The 13416-nt window shown below is 44.0% G+C and overlaps 1 protein-coding gene across 1 annotated transcript in view; it reads right to left on the bottom strand.

Annotated features, from left to right (window-relative positions):
- Positions 1-2473: 2473 nt before the first annotated feature.
- IFNGR1 (interferon gamma receptor 1) overlaps positions 2474-13416 on the bottom strand; it is a 257484-nt gene continuing 246541 nt past the window's right edge. Inside the window, exon 7 of the mRNA XM_069234280.1 lies at positions 2474-5179. Coding sequence (XP_069090381.1) covers positions 4727-5179 — 453 coding nt within the window. The 3' untranslated portion in view covers positions 2474-4726. The remainder of the gene's footprint in view (positions 5180-13416) is intronic.

Raw genomic sequence — 13416 nt, forward strand, 5'->3', positions numbered from 1 at the left:
AAAGTTGTGTTCACCATCTGGAAGAAGACTTCAGGCAAGAGAAAAACCTCCAGGGTCAAAGATTTTATAAGGCTTGACTGAAGATGAAGGAATGAGTAGCTACAAATCAAGTAAGGCAAGTACTGGACAGCACAGACGAGGTTTAGCTAAACTCCCAAGGATTCAGAGCAGGCTGCAAAAATGGAAGTGACAAAAATAAGGACTGGAAAGGAATCGTCCCACTGAAAAATACTACAGCTGTGTTGTGACCCAGCTTGATGGAAGATAGAACTGCTTTTATAAAGTGGAAGAGGCTGTCCAAATGCAATCATGTGAGCCATCTGGAATTGGGAATAATAACAATATTATCAATAATAACAAAAATATTATTAATGCAAGAACATGTTCTGCCTATCTACTAGGGCCCAAGGAAACTTGGAAATAACGCCAGGAGTTTTTCAGCCTTCATAGCCACCCCCCTGCCCCCCCGATGGTGATGCACAGCCAGAATGCCCTTGCCATGGAGTACCCTGCAGAAGGCGGAGGTCTCAGCAGGGACTCCACGACCACATCAGGAAAAGCATTGTGATGAAAGTTACTGCTCAGAGGAGTGCCATAGCACAAAAGACTCTCCCGCGATCAGAGTTGGAAGTCCTATTGCCCTGGCAAGCAGGAGGCAGTGCAACACTTTAACAGGAGGGCACTTACCTGAAAACGTGCCCTTCAAGAGCGGGCAAATATCAAGTCAAATTATATGCGTTGACTGGATAGTGAATCTATCAGATGTCAACAAAACCTTTAAATATGTGCCTTAGATGACACATGATTTTGGCAAATTACCAAGATGCAAAATGAATTCAAGCCAAATATGCCACTGAACTTAGGTATGAACTTAGGTATTATTCCACTGTGTTCAAAATATGCATTTCTAGGGTATTAAAAAAATCTACTATCTTAAGCTTCTTAAAGAAGTTGATAATTTTACTGATGTTAACAATCAACTACATCAAAATGACTACCTTACCAAAACTAGTACATCATTTTCCGCATGCACCCAATGCTGTGCCCCCACCCCCATCTGGAAAGTCATACAACCTACTTACTTTTTTTGGTATAATAAGCAACGGAGACTGTAAATTAAAAATCACTTTCCAAGGTTTTAAAGAAGGGGGACTCTGCCTACAGGACCCTAAGCAATTTTACTGTTAAACTGCTCCAAAGAAACAATATTCAGTAAAACACGACCAATTTATAGATCTAACAACCCTTTCAAATATAACAGTTCAGAATCAGGAGCAGGACATCTGTAAAATCTGGATCTCGAAATACTTCAAAAAGGGCATCTGAAAGCAATACTAAGTGCCCACTTTGAACAAAAGATTCATATGGAGTAATCCACATTTTCTTATGGCTTTACCTCTGCCCAGGACAAATCTCAAAATAGCACCTGCTAAAAAGGATGGAAGATCTTTTTGTGATCATTAATACATTTATAACACAGAATTCCATACAAATATTTCAAGGCAAAGTGTCACAAACTAGACATGTATAGGTTCAGCTCTACTTTATGCCATTAATGATCAGAGTCCGAACTGTAAAGAGGTCTCACTGTTTTTTACAGACACATCAGACTCCACATGCATAAGAGAACACAAACTGTGGGGCTCATAACACAACTTTACAATTGTGGCAAGGTTAGCATCCTTTCCATTGCATTAGGGTACTTGTTCCATAATAAAGTACAAAGACTTCCCAATCCACGATGATGGAGTAGTATTTTCTGGAAAAGAAGAAAGAGACAGTATTTAACCCAGCACAACTGGGAACAACATGCCTGGCAAATGTGTGTTTTCTTGAATTTCCTCGCTCTTGTACCAGTTTGCTCGTTGCCTACCCTTCGCAGGCATCTTTATTGTTTTGGCCGACCCATCTGGTTTCCCTCTGACGATATCCTGCTTGACCTCTGCACTTCATCTCTCCAGGTTCCAACCGTATGAACCAACACCTGAGGTCATACTTCTACGACCTTCTCCTCTACTCTGAAGTGTTTACTCACACTGCGGGCGACACCTTAACCTTCCGTGGTGAGTGCAATGAATTAACTTGGTACATATCAAGTGTTGCGTTTCCAACTGATATCCACACATAACATTGTGTTTTGCAATAGGGGGTGGACCACTACAGAGCGAGGGTAGCAGTCCTAAGTATGTGGGGCTGTTCCAGTATTTCTTTCTTATCTTATCCTTCATCCCTGTTTCATTCAGAGTTTCATATGTAGTGGCCTTTTAAAAAAAATGTTTTAGTACTTTTAGTCAGACTCATAAGGAGGCACATTGCCAGTATCACCATCCATGCCACATAATCTGTACAGGGAGAATCATGGGTTCAATAAGACAATTTGTAAAAACAAGTTCGCTCCAACTGTATGCAATGTTACAAAGGAAGGTATCAGACACCATTATACTGGCAATTCAAAGAAGGGAGAAATAAATCATTTTTGTTGTATAGGAGATACTGCAACTTTTTTTATTTGGCGTGCTCAGCACCAGCAATGACAAAATCAAAAGACAACATCTCTTTAGAATGTATTATACACCTACAGTTATTGTAGGTCCATGTTGTCATTCAGAGGGCACAGAACATTGACACTGGCTTGCTGGCTGTACAAAGCATAGGTAGTATCGGGAAAACAAATGTAACATACATGAATATTGTCAAGTGCAAACATGCAAAGTGTTTTGTTACCTTTGTAGATAAAAAAAAATTCACGTCTGCACAATTTTGAATTGGCCATAACATTACTGCTTGTTGCTGGTACGATCAGACTCCACCTGTGTATGAGGACTGACAGAGAATTGTACAACTATGCTGCTTTGGAAACAATCTGGGCACACGGTGTCCAAGAACGTTTCATAAAGATATTTCTGAGAATAGATTTAGATTCACAATCTCTTCTCAAAAATATCTTCCATTAATGTTTCTTGGACACCTGTGTGCCCATACAGAGAAATAATTAAAACGTATCTACCCTGCTGCTTCTTCTGTCCAGAAAGTAATGTTATGTTGTGCTATGTGTATTTGTAAAGTGCACTATCACCCGCAAGGGTGCAAAGCAATCATTCTTGGAACACCACAGAGGGTACAGGTTGGGGTGGGGGAAATATTTCACAGAAAAGCGAAACTAGCAAAAACCTATCCTTTTTTAATTTTAATTTGCCAGCAGGAAGAAACTCGTTTTGAAAAATACCTTAAACTAGACAATCCGGCATGACCAAGCCTCCAAATGATCAGATTTCAATACCTGCTTCTGGCTCCTTGCTTTCTCCCTGGACCACAAAAAGCTGCCAAACAGGTGTAGTCTACCACAGTGATTCTGATTGGCTACCAGCAGTCACTTAAAATGGTCCTAATATAGGGGCCTATTCTGATGCATTTTGAAAGGTGGCCAATCAGATTATGATAGGCCCATTCTGACTGTTCATTGTTAATCAAAGCAGCCCATCTACGAACCTCCTGAAAACTGCCCAAAACTTGCACACAGGATGGTCTTCTTGAAGTAGTCTATCAATTGTGACATTTCTGCCTGCAGTTCACTTTTGTTTTTAGCTCTTTCTAGGATCCCCAAACATGGTGGAATCTCACAGGAATTAGCCTCTGCTTAGCTTGAACACAAAGGCTGAAATGACACCCTACTTTAGTTACAGGTTGATATACAGTCTATACATTTTCACCTAAAGATTCAAGAGCGCCACAATTTTTGCCTAGCAGAACAGATAGAGGCTTGGTCCCACAGTGTCTTTAGATCCAGTTGGTCCTAACGTATTGTGAATTAAAACAGCTTAAACGTCTATCATCAACAAGGAGCACTACCTATAACTGATGAAGGAAAAGAGCTTAAATGGCTATCATCAGCAAAGTGCATGTACTACATATAATTGAGGTGCCTAAGACTCCAGACAGCTGATTATGTTGAATAATTTAAATGCAGAGTGCACATGCACGTGTGTGTGTTCACTAGCATCTCAAAAAGACTCACCTTTACACCACAAGAGTGGACATTCCAAGTTAATAGGTCACAATTGTTTTAATGCTATTTTTATATTACAATCATCTCATCATTATATTTAAACTGTACACAATATATTTACAAAATGAAAAATGTATGTACAAGTAAATGAATACCTCAAAATAAAATGTACCCGCAATGATAGTTTTTAGGGATTAAAAAACACAAAAACAAAGAGACTGACGATTTACTAAAGGACTGGAGAGTGTGACTGTTCAGTGCTCGAAACAGTTGGTGAAAAACTGCCAACAAAGAGATATAATACATAAAAAGCTTCTGTAGTCCTTGAGATAGAAAGTCATTTCTCATATCTTCCCATTATTGCTCCAACACACTTGTTTTTTGTACATCATTTCTTAAAAGGTCTGCGTGATGTTGACTGGGCAAAGAAAAACGGGTAAAAAAGGAAACACGTTTTGTTGTCTACTTCCCCAGGCATTTTATCTACTGTTTAAAACACTCATGAAGCTGAGCATGTATTAAAGCACTTTTGAAGGCATCAATTTGGAAACTTTCGCTTCCTGTTTGCGTGCTTGACAATGTGCAAATGATCCTCGAACGAGTCTGTTTCTGATACTTCCTTCCATGATGTCTCAAGATACACCAATCGCATCAGTCTTATTTTTTCACTTCCTCAAACATACAACCCCAGGTAGGTGCTTTGAGTACTCAACGACATGCTTACTTTCCCTCTTCACCTTGTGTGGAAAGAGATAATGGGACATGAGGCTTGTCATAACCAAACGACTGGCTCACATTATTTATGGGAGGATTCTCTGTCTTAACTTCAAAATAAGTTAAATTAGGTCTCGAGGTTGCAGTACAACTTTCTACTTCTTCTGTATTATTGTCTGACTGAAAATATTTATCTTTTTCACTGCTGCCTGATGACAGGTCAGCCGCAGCATATCCTTCGGACTGTTCTTCGTTCTCGTGTGGGACTTTAGGGTTTGAATTTTCAATAGAATTTTGGGAAATATCCTTCTCTGTGAGCAATGCTGGCTCATGTGGCGGTTTTGGGTAGTTGGTAATCAGCGGCGCTCGTTCCACCAAAGATACTGGGTAAACGTTCTCTGAATTACTTGGGCTTTCGTTCCCCTCTGTAGATATGGCCGTTTTTTGACCCAATAAAACCTGGAAAAAAAAACATAACCGAATGACTAACAGTTATGAATTGTACATTTTTACAAATAAATTAAAGCCTACTATCGAGAAAAGAGTGCAACCTGCAAATAAATTCGGTTTAAAGAGGACCGTCCATAATACAAATCCCATTCAAAGTTCAATCGTGCTGAAGTATCGGTATGGAACTCTAATCTAAATCTTTGTTCTATACGGACTAACACAAACATACAAGATTCTATCACAGGCGGCTCAATACATCAATATGCTTTCACGTTTAGAGCAATAACATTTAAATACTGTGGCGTGACCATTATTCATCAACTTTCACCTTTGTCTCTCTTCATAGGTTGGTATTTTCCTCCTGCATTTTATTGTAAATAGTTTATACTTGGTATTTAACTTGTCTTCAGTACAACGCAAACGTGATGAAAAAAGTTCACATAAGCCAATATCAAATGTCACATCGTAGATCCATTAAACTTCCCAGAGGGAGGGACAAATATTCAAGACATGAAATCAGCGTGCCGTGACACCCACCCAGCTTATTCCGTGGGTTGGAAATATACCTATTGCAATCTTGTAGATACTTTCACACTTCTACTGGACAGTGAAGTTAAGTAACGTGAGCACTTAAAACATAAAAAAAAAAAAAAAACACTTTTGAAATAGCAAAACAAAGCCCTCCTCTCTTCCTCAGGAGGCTTGGAGACCATAGTTAAACTGAACTTCAACATGGGAGACAATGCAGAGTATAGATTAACAAATGACCAATGATGAAAAACAAGAGAGGCAAAAGGATCAGAAAAGAATAGTGAGAGCTAATTCTCCAGGCCCCGGAGGATAGATGTTTGCAGCAAAAACAGAGAGAGAGGGAGGGATGGAGAGGGAGGGAAAGCGGGAGAGAGAACAGGGATTGTTTAACCTGAACGCTTACAAAGTGAGCAGGGGCTGCTTCTCCATTAGAGCAGAGGTGTTTTCAAAGTCCCTTCTTTTCCTCAAAATGGAGAGCCGTTCCTTTGGCCTGATCCCAGAGTGTAAGCTTGGTTCTCCAGGACATAAGTGTCGAAGGGAGGGAGGACTTTCACTGCATCGCAAAGGCGACCTTGGCCAAAATCAAAGCAAGAGCCATGAATTTTGTGGAGGCCTTTTTTTTGGGGCCTTGGACAAATGCCACGTAGGCAGCTATGTGAGCCATCAATACCTGATTTTTTTTGTGACCTGTGCTATGTCCTTCAGCACCCCAGACCAGAACGGACAGAGCGATGGGTAAGACCAAAACATATGGAGAATGTCAGCAGTGGAGTGACGGCATCTAGGGGAGAGGTTTGGGGTTACTGGAAAGATACAGTGAAGTCTGTGAGAGATGAGAGTTGCTCTGTGAAGTAGGAAAAATTGAATACAACTAAACCGAGCCATCAAGTGCTGAAAAGTTAGGACAGTGCTATCTGAGAATAAGTCACCCACCTTTTCTATGACCAGCTCCAACCACGGTGCAAGTTCTCTGGCTGTGAGAGTTCCCCTGATGGGTTGGTGGCCCCAAAAGAGGTATCACTTGGGCAAAGGGCTTTGACTGTTTAGAATAGGAGATAGTGCTATTAAAGCAGCGAACAACCGTCTGCAGCAGCAAAGGGACCCCCACTGGGATTGGGGGCACAAAAAGAGTGCTTGAAGAAGAGCACTATCCATTATCAGGGCCCGAGATAGCCCATTTTCATAGAGGTGGTGCTTTGCCAGCCAGCAAGCTAACCAGAACAGCTCAGCTGCCAGACAGCAGACCCAGAAACTGGGGGCTCCAAGCCCACCTTCTGATGTCTGAGGGCGGACCTTTGTCACTGCCACTAACCTGCGACTTGTGCCCCTACGCAAGCACGTTTCTTAAATATCCTAACAAGGACCCAGAAACATTGCCTATTTGTGTGTACTTGTTCCAGGATTCAGGGCAGGAAGCTCCTGCCAGTAGGAGGTGGCCAGGTCGTCCCCGACTGGTCCAGCGGGCCCTCAAATTACCAGCACCTCTCCTGCAGCCCAGGACCCAAAGACACTGGTTGCTTGTGTGTGCTGGGGAAACTATTTTTTCCGGGATTCAAGGTGGCAAGCTCCTGCCAGTGGGAGGCGGCCAGGCCCTCCCTGATTGGTCCATCAGGACCTATAATTACCAGCAGCACTCCCGTAGCGTGGGACCCGGAGACATTGTTTGTTTGTGTGTGCTGGGGAAACTACTTGTTCCAGGATTCAGGATGGCAAGCTCCCACCAGCCAGGCCCTCGCTGATTAGTCCAGCGGGCCCTCAAATTATCAGCAGCACTCCCGTAGCGCAGGATGCATGCGGGCAATGGGCAGGCCTGTCTGCACTTGTCAGACTGCAGATGAGGCTGGGCTGGGCTACCGCTCTAGGCCCTGGGTATGAACTCCAGATAAAAATTTGAGCCGGCATCCAATTCATCCCTACACAACCGGGCCAAGCAGCGATTACTCTCTGAGGGAGAATAGACACTAAAGCGAAGCTGTAGGAGGCTGGCCTGGCTTGTAGTGGGTACCAAGGGGTACTTACACTCTGTACCAGGTCCAGTTATCCCTTATTAGTGTAGAAGAGGTGTTTCTAGCAGCTTAGGCTGATAGAAGGTAGCTATAGCAGAGCAGCTTAAGCTGAACTAGCAGACATGCAAAGCTCCTACTATACCACTGGTGTCACATGCACAATATCATAAGAAAACACAATACACAGATATACTAAAAATAAAGGTACTTTATTTTTATGACAATATGCCAAAAGTAGCTCAGTGAGTACCCTCAGTATGAGGATGCCAAATATACACAAGATATATGTACACAATACCAAAAATATGCAGTAATAGCAAAAGGAAGTAATGCAAGCAATGTAAAGTTACAGTAGATTGCAATAGGAGCACATAGGTATAGGGGCAACACAAACCATATACTCCAAAAGTGGAATGCGAACCACAAATGGACCCCAAACCTATGTGAGCTTGTAGAGGGTCGCTGGGGTTGTAAGAAAACAGTGAGGGTTAGAAAAATAGCCCACCCCAAGACCCTGAAAAGTAGGTGTAAAGAGCACCTATATTCCCCAGAGAGCACAGAAGTCGTGATAGGGCAATTCTGCAAGGAAGACCAACACCAGCAATGCAACCAAAGTGGATTTCCGGACGAGAGTACCTGTGGAACAAGGGGACCAAGGCCAAGAGTCGCGACAAAGTCAAGATTGGGCAGATGCCCAGGAAATGCCAGCTGAGGGTGCAAAGAAGCTGCCAGCGGATGGTAGAAGCTGTGGATTCTGCAAGAACGAAGAGGGCTAGAAACTTCCCCTTTGGAGGATGGGTGTCCCACGTCGTGAAGAAGCTTGCAGAGGTGTTCCTACGCAGAAAGACCGCAAACAAGCCTTGCTAGCTGCAAGGGTCGGGGTTAGGGTTTTTGGATGCTGCTGTGGCCCAGGAGGGACCAGGATGTCGCCACTTGGATGAGGAGACAGAGGGGGCGCCCAGCAAGTCAGGGAGCCCTCATAGAAGCAGGCAGCACCCGCAGAAGTACCAGAACAGGCACTTGGAAGAGGAGTGAACCGGAGCTCACCCGAAGACACAAAAGGGAGTCCCACGACGCCGGAGGACAACTCAGGAGGTTGTGCACTGCAGGTTAGAGTGTCGGGGACCCAGGCTTGGCTGTGCACAAAGGAAATCCTGGAAGAGTGCACAGGAGCCGGAGCAGATGCAAATCACACGGTACCCAGCAATGCAGTCTAGCGTGGGGAGGCAAGGACTTACCTCCACCAAACTTGGACTGAAGAGTCACTGGACTGTGGGAGTCACTTGGACAGAGTTGCTGAGTTCCCGGGACCACGCTCGTCGTGCTGAGAGGGGACCCAGAGGACCGGTGATGCAGTCTTTTGTTGCCTGCGGTTGCAGGGGGAAGATTCCGTCGACCCACGGGAGATTTCTTCAGAGCTCCTGGTGCAGAAAGGAGGCAGGCTACCCCCAGAGCATGCACCACCAGGAAACAGGTGAGAAAGCATCAGGATCAGCGATACAAGGTTGCAGTAGTCGTCTTTGCTACTTTGTTGCGGTTTTGCAGGCGTCCTGAGCAGTCAGCGGTCGATCCTTTGGCAGAAGGTGAAGAGAGAGATGCAGAGGAACTCTGATGAGCTCTTGCATTCATTATCTAAAGAATTTCCCAAAGCAGAGACCCTAAATAGCCAGAAAAGGAGGTTTGGCTACCTAGGAAGGAGGATAGGCTAGCAACACAGGTGAGAGCCTATAAGAAGGAGTCTCTGACGTCACCTGCTGGCACTGGCCACTCAGAGCAGTCCAGTGTGCCAGCAGCACCTCTGTTTCCAAGATGGCAGAGGTCTGGAGCACCCTGCAGGAGCTCTGGGCACCTCCCCTGGGAGGTGCAGGTCAGGGGAGTGGTCACTCCCCTTTCCTTTGTCCAGTTTCGCGCCAGAGCAGGGCTGGGGGATCCCTGAACCGGTGTAGACTGGCACCATCTGTGCCCATCAAAGCATTTCCAGAGGCTGGGGGAGGCTACTCCTCCCCAGCCCTGACACCTTTTTCCAAAGGGAGAGGGTGTAACACCCTCTTTCTGAGGAAGTCCTTTGTTCTGCCTTCCTGGGCCAAGCCTGGCTGGACCCCAGGAGGGCAGAAACCTGTCTGAGGGGTTGGCAGCAGCAGCAGCTGCAGTGAAACCCCGGGAAAGGTAGTTTGGCAGTACCCGGGTCTGTGCTAGAGACTCGGGGATCATGGGATTGTCTCCCCAATGCCAAAATGGCATTGGGGAGACAATTCCATGATCTTAGACATGTTACATGGCCATGTTCGGAGTTACCATTGTGACGCTATACATAGGTAGTGACCTATGTATAGTGCACGCGTGTAATGGTGTCCCCGCAATCACAAAGTCCGGGGAATTTGCCCTGAACGATGTGGGGGCACCTTGGCTAGTGCCAGGGTGCCCACACACTAAGTAGCTTAGCACCCAACCTTTACCAGGTAAAGGTTAGACATATAGGTGACTTATAAGTTACTTAAGTGCAGTGGTAAATGGTTGTGAAATAACGTGGACGTTATTTCACTCAGGCTGCAGTGGCAGGCCTGTGTAAGAATTGTCGGAGCTCCCTATGGGTGGCAAAAGAAATGCTGCAGCCCATAGGGATCTCCTGGAACCCCAAAATCCTGGGTGCCTCAGTAACATATACTAGAGAATTATAAGGGTGTTCCAGTATGCCAATGTGAATTGGTGAAATTGGTCACTAGCCTGTTAGTGACAATTTAGAAAGCATAACCACTAAGGTTCTGGTTAGCAGAGCCTCAGTGAGACAGTTAGTCATCACACAGGGAACACATACAGGGCACACTTATGAGCACTGGGGCCCTGGCTGGCAGGGTCCCAGTGACACATACACTAAAACAACGTATATACAGTGAAATATGGGGGTAACATGCCAGGCAAAATGATACTTTCCTACAGAAGCCACCTAAGCAGAGGTATCAGGTTCATTACTTTTTTTTCCTCCTGCTGTTATTTAACCAAGCCTAAGTCCCAAGTGGGGAAACGCAAGCCCAATGCTAGTGCCTCATTAGCGCTCCCAAATGCGACCATGGGCGCTTTTTTGACATGCCCAGTTGGCATTATCAATGAAGAAATTAAGCAGGAGTTGACACCATGATGTTGCAATGCTGGGCCATCCAGTGAGCACTCCTCAGTATCACCTGTGTGATGGCAACCCTGAACAACTTCCTGGTTCTAATGCAGTGCAAGCTACTGTATTGTCCACCACATCATCAGTCTATCAGACCACAAACTGATTTGCATTAACCAAAATGAAAATGAGTTGCCCAAATGGTGGAAGCAAGGTAGTCCTACATTTGAGTTTGAAGACATAACTGAGGGATTGAGTAGTTAGAGACAGTGGCCGCTGTGAAGAACCTTTTATGTAGAATGAAAGATCCAGCACACTTACCTGCCTCACTACAGACAGGCACAGCAAAAATAGCCAAGGATGGCAGTGTGCTTTTACCCTCATAATAATCTCTCAAATTGTTTTGTCTATGTGACTATGAGCCAAACTAGGAGACATCAGGACAGTTTGCTTGAAAGCTGTCCTTCCATATCTTGCTCATAGAGCTGTACACAATTGTAAAGGTAATGTCTAGGCATTGGTGTAAATAAAGAATGGGTAAACCTTGCCCGGTTATGATCAGGTTGAATGGGGACCAGAGATTCATATAAGGTGCTTGAGGTCAGGCCCCTCAGAGGATGAGGACAGAATACCCTCTTTAGAGTTCAGCCACAGCATCTTGCCCTCCAACATTCTAGTGAGAAATCATGGTATGGGGCCACCCTCTTGAAACCCTAAAGACTTGAAGAATTAAGGTCAGGAAAAATAGCCAGGTCCACTGTCAGGGCGATCACCTTTAGGATAGTGTATTGTGGCAGTATTTTGTACCATGAGTACTGGTATCAATACAGGCATGGACTGAACAGGTGCAGGAACAATAGTAACCAAAGAGAGCTTAAGAATGTTTAATCAGATCATGACCTCTAACAAAAAGGGAAGCCAGAGGCAATAGATGGAGAGATGGGTGTCTTTGGAAATACGAGTTTTGAGGAAGGGGTAAGTGTTCTTGGTCTGAAACCAAATAAACTGCAGAGAGATAATTCTGTCATACATTGTTTCCTGCAAGACCAAAGGTCCTGGGACCCGAAGTAGAGTGAATTGAGGACATCAGAGAGAGTTTCACCGCAAATCCTCAACCAAATTGGAGGGAAAATTACCCTTCTATCAACACATGAGTGGTCCTTTCTGAAATGTTCGAGAGAGGCTTCACCAATGGCTTGATAAAGTACTCTGAACTCTAGGCATCACCAGCCCTGCGTCAGAAACTGAAGTAGCCAAAGGTACAAAGGACCTCCTAGCTAGGTTTCTGAGTGTGGCAACAGCTCAAGATGTGGCTCTTGCGTGGTTCAGCTGCTGTATCACACAAATTATGTGCTTATTGTACGGGCAGCATTATGAACCATATAAATGTACTTAGGGGTCTTTATGTTTAAGGGTCTCACTTGTGATGGACCACATTAAGATTTTGATAAGCAACAGTTCCACCTCTGGTAAGTTTCTTAGTAGAGTTTTATTCAATCTATACATCCAACAGGGTAGCTCCCAGAGCAGAAACTGCCACATTTCCAATACTAACATTCTACCTCCAACCCTCCAGATTCCATCACCATAGATACATAGGCCAAACCCAGATACAACACATCTTTCCCCTTAAACAAAAGAAAGAATATAATTTTAAAAATACAATATGTGCTTGCTTAAATGAAAATGAAAAGCAGAACCAACAACCAAACGTTTAAGTAACTTTGTACATAAATAAACATAACCAGAAATAAAACATTTGAGTACATTTGTACCTTGTTGACTACTGAAAATATTCCTGTAACCATGCAGGTTTCTTCTTCCCCCTTATCGAATTCCTTCATATGAAACGTTGACCGCCCACTTCTTCTCCACACTCTCCACCATCCCCACTATTTCTGCTGTAACTCACTCTTTCTTTTGAATAGCTAGTCTTTCTTTATTCCACCATTTGCCATCCTCCAGTTAGACCACACACCTCTTCACACGTCACCCTTTTAGGAACAGAAAATGTGTAACTCCTTTTGACAATTATCCCTGGCAATTTAATTAGAACTCTACCTTGACTCCATATTATACATGCATGGTCGCACTAGCTTCTTTGCTGCTTCCCTACTCTGGAGTAAAGCAAACGGTGAAACCCCTGTAACAGCATTGGGCATTGTACGTAAAGCCCATATTAAATCCTCCAATTCTTTCTTCCATTCACAACAGACAATTGTATGTTATCCTTCACAACACGATTACATCTTTCCACTAAACCATTACTCCTAGGACGATATAAAGATGTCGTAACATGCTTCACACCCCAGTGTCTCATGAATTCCTTAAATTCATTAGACACAAACTGCACACCATTGCCGGTAACTATTTCAGATGGAAAACCTTCCCTCATGAACAACTCCCTCAAAAATGTAGTCACTTCTTTAGTATTTGGCATCCTGATCAATTTAACCTCTGTCCAACGTGAATGATAATCTACCAAAACTATGCCAAATCTGTGATTATCCCCCAACATAATCATGGGACCAATTATATCAATTCCCAATTTATGCCAGGGTTTCTCTAGAAATGTTACCGCCTCAACTGGGCTAGGTGTT

The sequence above is a fragment of the Pleurodeles waltl genome, chromosome 5 (genome assembly GCF_031143425.1).
Source record: "Pleurodeles waltl isolate 20211129_DDA chromosome 5, aPleWal1.hap1.20221129, whole genome shotgun sequence".
NCBI lineage: Eukaryota > Metazoa > Chordata > Amphibia > Caudata > Salamandridae > Pleurodeles > Pleurodeles waltl.